The following is a 14,296-nucleotide window of genomic DNA, read 5'->3' as shown; positions in this document are numbered from 1 at the left end:
GTAAACTTGAGAGAGAAGGTTAGTGTACTTTATCCTGTGTAAGAGTTACTGAGAAATATATGTAAGTGTGTTTGTTGCCACAAAATAAAATACCTGGCAGAGTGGAGGAAATAGTGCAAAGTCAAGATGTAGTAGTAAAAGAACTTTAGTTGTCTGTGTTTCTGGTAAATTCTTAGGATGGTGGGTATCTAGAAACTTGCATGATCCTTGATGAATTTATTCATTCTTAGAAGGTAGAAGAAGTACCTAGGGGAACTACTACTTTAAATCTAATTTTAACCAAGCCCTGAGATTTGGCAAAGTGAAAGCAATAGCAACTTTAGGAAGAAAAGATCACCCTGTGATATTGGAGTTCAAAGTAAAGTGGAGATAAGTGAAAGGGTTTGATTCTTGTGGCTCAAAGCCCTGAAAAAGAAGACTGCTTAATTAAGCTGGGATATTGTCAAGGACCAGGGTCTGTTGTCTACAGAGCTTCTGTGGGGAGCTTTCCTGGGAGTTCTGATTCGAAAAAAGGATGAGTATAGTGGGTGATTGTGAAACCAAGAGCAAATGTCCGAGGGGCCCAGCTGAAAGAATTGGGCTAGAACTCAGAATGAACTAAGGATAAAGACGCAATCAAAAGAGACTTTCATGTTTTATGTTTAAATTCAAAGGAAAACAAGGAAAGTGTAGATCCTAAGCCAAAATTAAAATCACAAATAGAAACTTTTCTTAACCAAAAAGCAAAGACATATATTGAGTTTTAAACAAGCGGTTATTCTGAAGACTCTGCAGCAGTTCTGTTGAGTCTATAACATGTGTGACAGAATAGCAAGACATTAATGAAAAGCGGGGACTGCAGCAACAGTGAAAACAATAGTCCCACGCCTGTACCCTTCTTGAGAATAAATCTTCCTAAAAATAACAGACATAGAGGGGTAGAGGGGAATATTTGCACGTACAGTGTGAAAACCCTGATTGATATATTGAATAAATCTGTCACTTTGTATCTTCCACCCGTCATGTACCACATGAAGGGCTTCATGTACATGTTCTTATTTAATCTTCACAACAAACATGTAAAGTAGGTGTTACATAGACAGGGAAACTTGGACTCAGTGGTGAGATGACTTGCCTAGTGTCACCAGTAGATGGCCAAGCAAGGAACTGAGTCCACAATAATTGATTTCTAAAAACCATGAGCGCACCATACTCAGGAAGACTCTCCAGATTGTTCTTCAGTGAGAGAAGCGGAGATGTGGGTTTGGCTTCTTGGCACTGGAATGTGAACGTAATGCTATAGACAGACCTTGAGTTTAAGGGGACCCTGTAAAGTCGCACAAGGAGAGTTTTTATTTAGCATCTGCTTCAGTGCTGCCACAGTGGCCAATTGTCTTTCTGTTTGCTCCAGGCAACTGGCCTCCACTTCAGACACACGGATAATGTGATTCAGTGGTTGAATGCCATGGACGAGATTGGGTTGCCTAAGGTAAGCTGCCTGCGGGTCACACACGGTTCTGGTGGAGAGCTGGCGGTTCGGCTCAGGAGGTCTCCTTCTACCTGTGAAGTTATTCTGTATTTTCAGCCGAATCTTTGGTGGTTATTTTTTGAATACTTAAGATTTCTTTCTTCTCTTTCTTTTAGGAAACAGTTTTGTTCTTTTTCTTTTATACCCCTCATTCCTATTTCACCTCACCCTAGACAAATGCCCTATGATATCATTTACTTTTACTATATCAAATAGTAGACTTACATTAAAATCAACATACTGTGAAATTCTCTATTTTAATTCAGTGTTGTTGTTTTTTTATTATTCACAGAGTTGTTTCATCAAAATTTGACTTTAGGAAATATTTTACAAATGTCATCTTCCAGCTTCAGAATAACCAAATTACTAGGGAGTATGAAGGGTCATTTTATATTTCAAATTATAAAGGCAATAGAAGGACGTTTACTTCTTATATCTAGTTTTGGTGATGGCTGTAGTTGATTTTTTTAACAGCTTTATTGAGGTATAATTGATAGATAAAAAATGCACATATTTAATGTACACTGTTTGATGTGTTTGGAGTGATGGCTGTAGCTTTAATATGGGGGCGCGCATCCTCCAGGGTTAGGCTCAGGCATTAGTTTAGTGCTGTTCTTAGCGGAATTGCCATCTCAAGCTCCCTAGTCCTATCCTGATCCCAACCAAGGCCGTGCTGCATTGTCCCTCTCAGAGGCAGGGACATCCCCTCTCCCCTCACCCCCTCTTTTTAAGCACAAAAAGATGTATATGTAAGGAATTTTCAGCATTGCTCGTGATAGGAAAACTTAACAGCAAGCCACATGCTCCCCTCACTAGGGGTATTAATTGTGTTGCAGCCAGTCAGGTACTAGTGCAGTCGTTAAAAAGGATGATACCAATCTGTATTGAAACAGGAAGTTGTCTGTGGTGTGTTAAGTGAAAGAAAAATAGGCTAAAGTGTAAGAGTGTGTTGTGACTAAGCTGAGATCACTATTTTTGTATAAAACTAAAAGTATTCATGGAAAAATCTGTAAGGAGACAACAGTTTTCATTTCTGTGTGATGGGATTAAGGTGTTTGTTTTTTCCCTTTACACTTTCCTATACAGTCTAAATTTTTATAACCAAAGAAAGATTAAGGAAAAAAGTGAGACGTGGAGTGTCAGGAAGTGGCTGAAAGTACTGGGAAATGAACATTTGGTTAGCACAGGGCTGAGCTCATTGTACACGTCGCTGTTGAGCTGAGTTAAATCCAGAGCTGAGTCTTCGCAGAAGACTAGCTTTTGTCCTTTTTTTTTCAGAGCAAAGTGCTGAAGTTCTCGTCCTTGCTCTGGTATGTTGTTAGGTCCCACAAATGTCAGGAAATGCAATAATTTCAAGTTCTGACAGCTACTTGGCCTTTCTGTGCACCTGTAACTTCCTGTTCCTGTTTTTTATGTCGTATGCCCAATGGGCAGTGGCGATTTAACCTCTTTTGAATGGTACTAAGAACTTTGTTAATGTTTGTTATTTCCAGTGTATTGTTCTTATAAAATGCTTTTTTAATGATTTAATTTTGTTACCTCTTTCGGTTACTAACAGTAGTGCGTTGTCCTGGACCACAATTGCAACAAACATGGAATTCCCCAAAGGCTTTAAAGAACAACAGGGTTATCACGGCTACATAGTTTTGAAATGTCCACCGTACGTGGTTTAGGTCCAGAAGACTTTTACGTAATGTAGATTAAAGACACTTAGCCTAACGATGTCTTGTTGCCGATAATGTAATGTAGGACACATAATCGGCAACACATACATAGATAGTGTCTATTGGGATGTCTTCCCTAATCTTGTTTATGGTTCAGAGAGGCTCATTATAGAAACGTAATGTGATAATTTTTCAGTTCTTATCCTTTTGGACTCTTTATTGTTACTGTTGGCCACCTCTGCCACAAAATATTTTGTTATTTTCAGTTTGATTATTTAAATTGTTTTTAATTTGCCCAGCTAGTCCTCGGTTTTCTTTAACTATTCTACCGTCCATATCCTAGTGGTGGACATTGCTTAAGATGCAATCCTTACTTTAGCTGCATTCTCTCATTCTCATGGTTCCTGTTATTTTGAAGACTCTTTGCTCTAAGATAAACACACTATCTTCAGATGACTGCTGGACATTTCTCCTTGGATAGCTTTCTATCACCTAGACTTTCTCATATCTAAAAGTAAAACTACTTTTTCCCCCTACTGAACTTCCCCTCCTCTGTAATAAATGGTACCCTGTCCTCATTTTCCCAGTCATCCAGTACCAAAACCTTGGGGTTGCCTTGGCCTCCTAAATGCAGTTATTCTCCAAGCCTTCCTCATTTATCTGAAGCGTCTACTTTATCTGTTGAAACAGCCTGCCAGCCTGCCTCCCTAGCTCCCAACTCTCCACGATGCAATAGATCCTGTGTCCTGTCTCCAGTCAGGTCTTCCTGAGGCTTTGTTTTTACCCTTGGCTCCAAAGCTATGACCTCTCTGTGGCCTGCATATCAAGTTCAAACTTGTCTGACTTTCAAGGTCTTCATAATCTGATTCCATCTTACCTACCCAACCTTATTTTTCTATTACTTTTTAAAATGTTTACTGTTTTCAGGAAGGGTGGCTCACTGTAACTGATTTTCACCTTTCAGGAGAGGACATCTCAATCCTGGGAAATGAGCATGTAGAGTTTGAAAAAGTATCAAAAAATATGATTTTGCTATTATACATCCCATCCTTGAGGGGGTCAGTTCTTTTTAGTTGAGAGCCATACGTAGGTATTGTGGGAAAAACATAAAAACAAATAATTGAACACAATGTGTTAAGTGCTGTGATAGATGCAAAGCGCTGTAGTACTTTCCCTGCTGCCTTAGTTAAGGCCTTTATTGCTCATCAGAATTCTTCTAATCACCTTGTAATTAAGTCTTTCACGTCTCCAATCCACTGTTACTCTTCTTTCCTTCAGTTGCAGATTCAGTTGTATGGTACCACATTACCATGAGACTAGGTCTTGAAATTCAAAGCTATTCCCAATGTAAACCCACTCTGTCCCTATTGGACCTCATTCATTTATTCATCAAATGCAGAGCTCCTTCCATGAGCTTGGCTCTGGGCTTGGCATTGAAGGTATAGCAATGAGCAACGTAGAAGGTACCTTGTCCCTCCCTGCCTTCAGGTGGCTTATAGTCTGTTGGAGGAGGCAGACAGATGATAGAAAACACAAGTAGTTTATGACTGCGGTATGTGCTCTGAAGGAAAGCTACCCATCTCCCACATTTCCCCAAGCAGTATAACACCTTTTAATATTAGTGTAGGTTTTTCTATGTCTGAATGTAGTGGTTTGCACAAACTAAAGCACTTAGTAAATGTTCTTTGTTGAGTCTCATTAAGTAAATCACTTTCACATACCTAGTGAAATTCAGTGGGTTGATCAAATAAGGCTTTTCCAAGTAGTTCTTTTCATTGTGTGTTATAGCATCTTATTCCTTACATTACTGAAGATGAAATGTTTGTTCACTCTGATGAACTCATTTGCTGAATGCCAACAATGTTTTCTAATTGTCCAGTGTTTTATTTGTATTATTGATGATTTGGTGAATGGATCAAAAGAACCCCAGTGGATGGACACCTTACTCTGCTTCTTTTATTTCTCCTTAGATTTTTTACCCAGAAACTACAGATATCTATGATCGAAAGAACATGCCAAGATGTATCTATTGTATCCATGCACTCAGGTAATCAGATTTTTTTGTACAATAACCAGTGTACACAGATGCAGAGAACAGAGTGGTGGTTGCCAGAGGTGGAGTTTGGAGGTGGGAGGTGAAATGGGAGAAGGGAATCAAAGGGTGCAAACTTCTATCTATAAAATAAATAAATCCTGGGGCTGTAATGTACAGCACGGAGACTATAGTTAATAACACTGTATTATATATTTGAAAGTTGCGAAGAGAGTAGATCTTAAAAGTTCTCATCACAAGGAAGAAAAAAATTTGTAACTAGTGATGGATGTTAACAAGGTTTATTGTGATCATTTCAAAATTGTGTGTGTATGTGTGTGTGTGTACATACATACATACATGCATACACATATATGTGTGTGTATACATATGCACATATAAATGTATAATCATGTTGTACACCTGAAACTAATAATGTTACAATGTCACTTATATTTCAATTTAAAAAAGCAATTTAGGAATAACATCTGAATTGAGCATGTGGCTTTTTGTCTGTAGTGTAATGAAAAGATTTTTGCATTAGCTTCTGAATTTTGAAATAAAATAGGGTACTATTATCTTAACAAAATGGTGAGATACAGCTGTGTTCTTCTGTGGGGTAGGGAGAAGGGATTTATTCCCATAATAGCAGATAATTCTACTCTGAAAGCATAGTACAATCTTTCATTATTAATCTAGTATTTTTGTGAACTATGCATTTCACTTGGGATGCAGTCCCTTTTTAATAAAAATCTCTTAAAATTATTTAAAAAGTATATAACTTGAAAACTTTTGTTTACCAATTTGTTTCAAGCTGATAAGCTGAATTACAAAATGGACTGTGCCTTTATACTCTTTAATAGTATAATCAAATTTTGTCAACATCTTCAAATAATATCAGCAAATGTCAAATGGTTGATGTATAATTTATTAGTTACCTAGGTCTTCAACAAGCCATTTGTTCATTAAATAATTTTTATGCCAACACAAATTTAATAAATGGAACTAAAACAAAGTATAATTTTTTCACAATTTCATAGTCAATTTGGAAGGTTTCAGGTCCCTGGCTCTTTGAATCAAAGCATGAAATTAGAAGGTAGAGGTGATCTGTGTGGAGGAAGCGTAGGATGGGATGAGACTAAGTGCTAATATGTGGTATTTCAGAGTGGTTCAAATATGATTGTCGGCCATAGGACTAAAGGAGAAGGTGACAGGAGTGAGTGGGACATGAGTCTGAGATTTCTTGCTTGGGCTGCCCATTTTATACAGCATCGTGTATATGTGCTTAATAAATGTTACGTGTGTGTGTGTATAAGTAGAGATATATGAATGTATGTATTATATTGACCCATAAGCCTGTTGTCTCCAGTTTGATCTGACATGTGCCAGACCCTCGATATCACTGGAATCAGTGTGAAACTAACAAAAGAAAGACTATCACTGAGGACTAGTTATAGAGAATCTCTCCTATGGACTAATGCACGAGCCTCCTTTCTAGAAGTTTCCCTCCCTAGGCTCTCTCCCTGGTCCATCTGCTGTGCTGTCACCAGAGCTTTCTTTCGGAAACAGTCCTGATCATATCAGACTCTCCATGCACCATTTTGATGGCTCCTTTCCAGTTTCACCTCCAGCTATTCCCTCCCGTTTCTTTGCTCTAGTGTTCTCACCACACATGCCGTGCTGTGCTTTTGGCCTCTCGTGATGCCATTTCCTCTGCTTACAATGGATATCTGAACTTGGCAGGCACAGAGGCTGAGCTGGCAGAATTCCTCTCTGTGAGTTCTGTAGCCACTATTCTCTGCAGTGGCACCTGGGTCCCAGGTCCTCATATTCTCTGAAATGGAGATGAAGGATTGACTGTGCCTTTCTAATGATGGAGTCAGACGAAAAAGGGAAGAAGTCTGCTGCTGTTGACCGTTTCTCTTCAATATGCAGTCTGTGTTTAGAAAGTATATATGGATAAATGTATTCTGGTTGGCGATTTATAATTTCTTTTCTCAAAGTGTTTTTCCGGAAGGTTGGCTTGGCAGTCCTTGCTAACATATAGAAAGTGTTGTTACCTGCTCGGAGCCTCTTATTTACGCTACCTTCAGGCAGGTTCCTCACTTCACTGTATTGGACGAGTCACCATTTCCCTTTTAGATCAACAGTAATAGAGAAACATCATCTCCCTGTTTTCTTCTTTTCTGCCCTTTTTAAAAAAGTCTTGACTGATATTATTTCAGAGTTATTCACTATCCTTTAGTCATACCAAATAAATTACTCTTATAGATTACATTTCATGCTCAGATAAGACCCCAATTCTCCATTATTTCAAATACATTTGTATACTTTATTTCAATTTCCCTTGATGTATTATCTTTCTCAGAACAGATTTTAGGATTAAATAGACCCACAGTTTCTTTATCCTAAATTCAACAGAATGCTTTGAAAATTAGGTTTCAGTTTGGTTCAAACTCACTTGTTGGCAAAATCTGATCAGAATTAATTGAGGTTATTTAGAATATTTATCTACTTGGTATGATTATACGTATGTTTTCTGCAGAAAAGTAATGTATTTGTTTAGGGGGCTGCCTCAGGCTTCTTAGGGTGTTTCATAATGTATACATTGTAAAACCTTTCGAATAGCTGAGAAATCTCAAATTTATATCTGGCCATAATAATTTAGATGCGGCCTTGTGTACTAAACTCGGTTTCCTAATCAACTGCTGTGTTGAAGAGCCCTTCCCAATAACCTGAAGGTAGTGTAGTGACTGCAGTTCCTCAGCTGTCAGCAAGGGTAATGGCAGTCCACGTAGGCTAACACAGCTTCTTTCTCCCCAGCGCTGCAAAGTACAGCTTTATAGGAGAACAGAAAAGAAAAAGAAATCTGAGCTCAGTTACAGGCTGACAAGTAGAGGTTCCCAACAACTCACTTGTAAAAGTGGGCGCGGGAGAGCAGGAGGAGAGAGTGGAGAGTGGTGTTTACCATCAGGACCTTTAAGTCCCAGCTTTGAGGTTACATACTTTTGATTTGGGGCAAGAGGAGCTAAGTGGCTGTTATGTGTACATTCATGGCTCCAGCATCTCCTTAAAATATTTCTAATGATGCAAATGACATGAAAGAAAGATGGTGCCCATGTCTCACCTTCTCCTCTACTTTTCATAGCAGCTAGTGATGTTGTAACACCTTTAATTTACATTGAAAAACATTAAAAGCTGACTCACTCTTCTTAGGGCTGTGCAAGTGACTTTCTTAAAGTGTGGCAGCCACTTTCCTGTTTCAAAGTAAGAACAAAAGGAAGAAATTCATGGAGAAAAATACTCTTACTAATGTAGAATGCAGGCGGAACATATTATGGGAGAAAAATATGTAAGAACATTTTACATGAATACCGTGTTTCCCTGAAAATAAGACTGGGTCTTATATTAATTTTTGCTCCAAAAGATGCATTAGGGCTTATGTTCCGGGGATGTCATCATGAAAATAACGCTAGGGCTTATTTTCCGGTGAGGTCTTATTTTCAGGGAAACACAGTAGGAAGTTATTAGCTCTTCTGCTTTGGAAAATTTATTGAATAGATTTAAAATCTTCTGAGAAAGGAACTTTATATAGTTCCATCTTGAGCGTTTTACTCTAAAGAAAAGCACTTAACCGTAACATGATTTACTCTTGTACTTATCTGAGAAAATGACTAGCTATTGTAGATGTATAATTTCAAATGTGTGTTCAGAATACTTGATTTTTTCTTTTAGATTACACATTTGGGTTTATTATATACAATTTAAGTTCTGATCATTTCTTTGAATGTAATGTGTGTGATACATATTTGTGCTTAGATAATACTGAGGTTTATAGATTCTGTGTAAAAATTGTAGACCTCTCCGTTGAGTGTCTGTGATTTGTTTTTTAGGTATTTTTTAATTTCCTCCTTTATTCTTCCCTTATTTCTCAATGTCTTGCTCATGTTTATCCCTGTAAAGTGCCCTTCTGAGCCCTTCTAATTTATTGATTCTGATCTGCTAGCACCTTAGAATCCAGTTAACCTAAGTCAGGCTTATAGACATTCATTCATTCAGCTGTCCGTCTTTGAAATATTGATTCACATTCATTAATGTATGCACAGCTCTGGGCGGTCATTGGCGAACAAGACTTTTATTGTCCATGCCTTCATGAAGCTTAGAGTCTGGTAGATTTCTTTTTTATTTGAAGAGTAAACTGTGTAATATGTACTCTATTTAAAACCCCTAAATTACCTGAATTAAACTTTTCCGTCAATAATATGAATTCAGTTTAAATAAAATTTTCTATCTGAATCATTTTCAAGATAAATTTTTCTGAATCATTTTCATGAGAGTTTTCTAAAATGTCTTGTTACTTTAAACATTGATCACAGGAAGGTAAACAGAAGATTCCGCACTTACATTAATTAACATTTATATTAACATCTAATCACACACTGGATTTGTACCAGAACTAGGACTTGAACTTTTGTCTACTGATTCCCAGTCCAGTGCTTTTTGCATGACATTGTGTAACTTTTTAGGACTATATTGTTCTGTAAAACTGAAACAAGGTGCTGAGGTAAAGTATTGTATCTGCAAAGGGGAATGCTGTAGAGTACTGGTAGTCTCAATGTTCAGAATGTTTCTATTCTTTCTGCTGATTTTCCCCTTTAATCTAAGAGCAGCAGCTAGGCACTGCTGGGAGGCCTAACTCTTTTGCATATTTGTGTCTTCTAGTTTGTACCTGTTCAAACTAGGCCTGGCTCCTCAGATTCAAGACCTGTATGGAAAGGTTGACTTCACAGGTAAAAAGTTATAAACTTGGCAGGAAAATACTCGATTTATGTGGAAATAGCCTAGAGAGCCAACAGCACTCAAAGACATGGGGCTTTAAAAAGACTCTGGCAACAGAGATAAAAGAAGTATAAGTAACTTGTTCTCTGGTGTGGTAGAAAGAGCACTAATCTTGGAATTTCAGGCGCTAGTCTCTCAGTTATGCCATGGGTATGACAGTATCAGTTGTTTTATATCCAAATTGGAAATAACATTAACATAATATATAAAACAACATATATAATACTAATATCTAACATTAAACGTTCGTATTGTGAAAACAGCTTTACAACAGTCTTTCCCTTTCCCTTCTAGTAAGCACCTACTGTGAGTAAAGCACGGGTGGGGGAATGAGAGTATGCAAAGACGACAATTTACTAATTTTTACATTTTAACTTATTCTGGTAATTTCATAATTTAGCTTATTTAGTAATTTAAAATTTTAGTTTATTTAGCTTATTCTATGTATATTTGCTGTAGTCAGATGCTTGAAGAGATGGGGGCTTGGGAAGAGAAAGAACAGTGGTAACATTGGTTAGGGGTAGGATAGATTCCCATTTTTCAAACTGGTGATTATTTTGTTGGCCTGGGAATTTAGAAAACGATAATAAAACCTTTATCTATGGTATTTTTCCTTCCAGGGAAGTTGTTCACCAGACCTGGTGCAAGGGTCAGACCTCACGTGTTGTTTTCTCTATCATTTGGCTTCCTGCCTTAGAAACAAAATTGTTTAATGGCAGCTAGTGATTTGGATTGTAAAGACTGAGACAACTGATGACTTGTCATTCACTTGTCATTGAGTTTCCTTTGAAACTGCTCCATTTATAAGTTGATGGTGGGAAATGCCATAAGTAGCAGTTTTGAGAAACTGTTTTCTGTAGGGCCATCCTCATGCTTTTGATAATAGTCATAATAGTTAATGTCTGTTGCGTGTGTGTTACCAGGCACTGCATTCAGTGCTTTCTGTGTAGTATACTATCGCATTAAATCCTTTTAACAACCCTAAGGGGTAGGTGCCATTTTATCCCGTTTTGTAGTTGAGGAACCTGTTTTCCTCTTCTGAGTTCCCGAAAGGTGCTAAACTGACTTGCCGGGGCCTTAATTCTCTCCTGCAGAAGAAGAAATCAACAACATGAAGATTGAACTGGAGAAGTATGGGATCCAGATGCCTGCCTTCAGCAAGATCGGGGGCATCCTGGCCAACGAGCTCTCCGTGGATGAAGCCGCATGTAAGAAGAGAAATTGGGGGGTTCAAATGGGATTGCTGCTGCCACTTTCAATAATCAATGCTATAATGATGCTCTTGGGCATCAGGAATTTTGCTAGCAAGTGTAAGTCAGTAGATGTAGTTCTAAACACTGCTAGTTCTTTTATGCTACTGTTATGTGGAAATAAGTGATTGATATTGGTTATAATATAGGCACTTAGAAGGTGAGTTCTACATCTCAGTGTCTCTTTGAGGTTCTTATTTTTTTATGGTATTTATGTGATGATTAAGGGTAAGCAGTTCTGTAGCAATTCTCCTTGCAAAGCTCTTTTATGTGTATTTTCCTGTGAGATTCCAAATTCAGCATCCCTAATATGGATCAGAGCTGTGGCTTAGTGAATCCTAAGGAAAGAACTACTGTGTTTTCCCAAAAATAAGGTCTAGCCAGACCATCAGCTCTCATGCGTCTTTTGGAGCAAAAATTAATATAAGACCGGGTCTTACATTAATTTTTGCTCTAAAAGATGCGTGAGAGCTGATGGTCCATCCAGGTCTGATTTTCAGGGAAGTGCAGTAGGTTTATAGGGCCCAGGAGTGACTCCTCCAACCCCAATCGTTATTTCCCTATGAAAACAAGCCTCTCTGTGTAATAGATGGTTGCAGTATTTCTTCGTACGTGTAATGTACGTCCTTTACTTTGTATAACCTCAGTGTTCTGTGTTTTGAATTTTTTTTTAGTACATGCTGCCGTTATTGCTATAAACGAAGCCGTTGACCGTAGAATTCCAGCTGACACTTTTGCAGCTTTGAAAAACCCCAATGCAATGCTTGTAAATCTCGAAGAACTCTTGGCTTCCACTTACCAGGATGTACTATACCAGGCCAAGCACGATAAAATGGCAAATGCTAAAAACAGGGTAAAAATGGAACCTCTATTCTTTCTAATTGATTTATGTTCTTTCTTCCTTTGATTTGACTCCATTTTAAAAATCAGTTTTACTGAGGTATAATTTACATACAGTAAAATTCACCCATTTTAAGTGTACAGTTTGATGAGTTTTGACAAAGGTATATGGTTATGTACCCATCACCCCAAAAGTTCCCATGTCAATCTCTACTGACCCCTGTCACCTACCAGTCTGTTTTCTCTCACTGTAGTTTACCTTTTGTAGAATTTCATATAAATGAAATGGAATTACACAGGATGTAGTCTTTTGGTATTAGATTCCATTTTGACTTCCACTTTCTTATTGCATTTTGTGCAAACCAATGAGAGACTCTCAGATCTGGTCCCTGGATGTGATGGTTCTGCTCACTCTGAGGCAGGGCTGCAGGCTCCTCTGTGAGGAGCAGTGAGCAGAACAGGGCTCACCGCCTGCCCTGTTCTGGGCGAGCCCTGGGCTTGTCCTTAATGAGCGGATCTGCTTTTTATGTTTTAGTCATAGCCCTGTAGCGTTCCGCTTTGTTCTTCACTCAGGTTATTAAGCCACACCCTTACTTGCTCTTGGTTCTGTTATGGTGGGGGAGGAGCCCAAATGTATATCTGTGGTCGTCTTCTCAGAGACCTGAGCTAATGTAATTACACTCTTTACTCATGTTCAGACAGAAAACTCTGAGAGAGAGAGGGACGTCTATGAGGAGCTTCTCACTCAAGCTGAAATTCAAGGCAATATAAACAAAGTCAATAGTAAGTATGTCCCTGAGTCAAGCACCTAAGGGGATATTACAGAATAATGTGAGTGTTGGTCTGTTCTTGGACTGCCGACATAGTTTATTTTAGACATCAGTGGATTTGTTCAGGGACTATTGCTTATGACTCTCTGTTGTGTTCAGATGTCTCTGTTTTAGCTCCCGTTGTCCTCAGGCAGACCCTCACTCCTCCGTCTGCTCATCTGCCGTAACTTCTAGACCGATCTTGTGGGCTAGTTTCACTCTTTCACCCTGTGATATACACTTAAAAAAAAAATCTAAATAGGAATTTTGTTGTTTCTATTTTTCAAATATAATAGCTTTGTTTTTCTTTTAAAAAGTAATAGAAGTTAACCAGAGGTAAACAGTAAAGCAACCAAAAATCAGACCCCCATCACCTAGGAATAACCACTATTGATATTTTTATGCATATCCCTGTCCAAACATATATTTAAACAAAAACGAGATTGTACTGTTCATATGGATTTTTGTATGCTTGTGTTACAGACTTTTGGAAAAGTAATTTCTTGAAAGTATCATTTTCATTTTGTCACTCTTCTCTTCTAAAGAGCCTTCCTTGGTTCCTTTTGACTTGCCAGACAAAATGCAGATCCCAAGCCCAGTGAGTTCTTTATGCCATATTTTAGGCATACAACTCTCTATAGAAATTCATTTGCCTAATTGTCTCCTGTATTCACTCTGCTCATTTCATGATTCATGAAGAGTCTGGCTCTGGAGTGGGACAGACCTGGGATTTAGTCTCTTGCTCTCTTATTAGTAGGTGTGTGACATTGGACACTTGTGACATGGAATTGTTATGCAAATGATGATATGATGTACGTTAAGTTGCCTGGTATTTAGTCCGTACTCAGTAAAAATCATGTAATCATCCAACTACAATGCCCTCGTGCCTTATCTCTTACCTAATCCAAATTGTACCTTTCATTCAGGATTCAGCTCTGTTCTCACCTCTGCCTATCTCAGCTCACAGTATAATTACCTTTCAAATCTCCTGCAGCGTTTATAAACTAATTTAAGACTTAATTATATATTGTCTTATAGTTCTTGATCTTTGTTTCTGACTGACATCTTTATAAAATCCTTAGAGATTACTTTTGAGTTCTGCTTCTTTTGAAACCCTCATAACTTTCTAGCATAGGGTTAAAATTAACAAAAGAACTCAAAAGCTTATTTAATTTCAACCTTGATTTTGTTTTGCTCAAGATAGTATTAACAGCAATAGTAATAGTACCCAGTGTCCACTTTGTTTATTTGGAGGTCCTAATTTCTCACTTGAACTGATACTCCGAATACCTACAGTGAACATAGAAAATTTTTTACCAACTCCATAAGATCAGGAGTTCTAACTCCTACCAAGA

The 14,296-nt window shown here is 38.0% G+C and overlaps 1 protein-coding gene across 2 annotated transcripts in view; it reads left to right on the top strand.

Moving 5' to 3' along the window:
• Positions 1–14,296, top strand: part of IQGAP1 (IQ motif containing GTPase activating protein 1) — a 97,297-nt gene that overhangs the window by 44,647 nt on the left and 38,354 nt on the right. For both annotated transcript variants that reach the window (XM_088789454.1, XM_019716106.3), the window contains 6 exons: positions 1,391–1,468; positions 5,142–5,218; positions 9,926–9,993; positions 11,137–11,250; positions 11,967–12,145; positions 12,831–12,915. In XM_088789454.1, coding sequence (XP_088645580.1) covers positions 1,391–1,468; positions 5,142–5,218; positions 9,926–9,993; positions 11,137–11,250; positions 11,967–12,145; positions 12,831–12,915 — 601 coding nt within the window. The remainder of the gene's footprint in view (positions 1–1,390; positions 1,469–5,141; positions 5,219–9,925; positions 9,994–11,136; positions 11,251–11,966; positions 12,146–12,830; positions 12,916–14,296) is intronic.

This window comes from Rhinolophus sinicus, chromosome 13, assembly GCF_057876585.1.
Source record: "Rhinolophus sinicus isolate RSI-liver-muscle chromosome 13, RSI-T2T, whole genome shotgun sequence".
Classification (NCBI taxonomy): Eukaryota; Metazoa; Chordata; class Mammalia; order Chiroptera; family Rhinolophidae; genus Rhinolophus; species Rhinolophus sinicus.
Note: the sequence above shows the minus strand (reverse complement) of the source record. Positions and strands in the feature narration are given on the sequence as shown.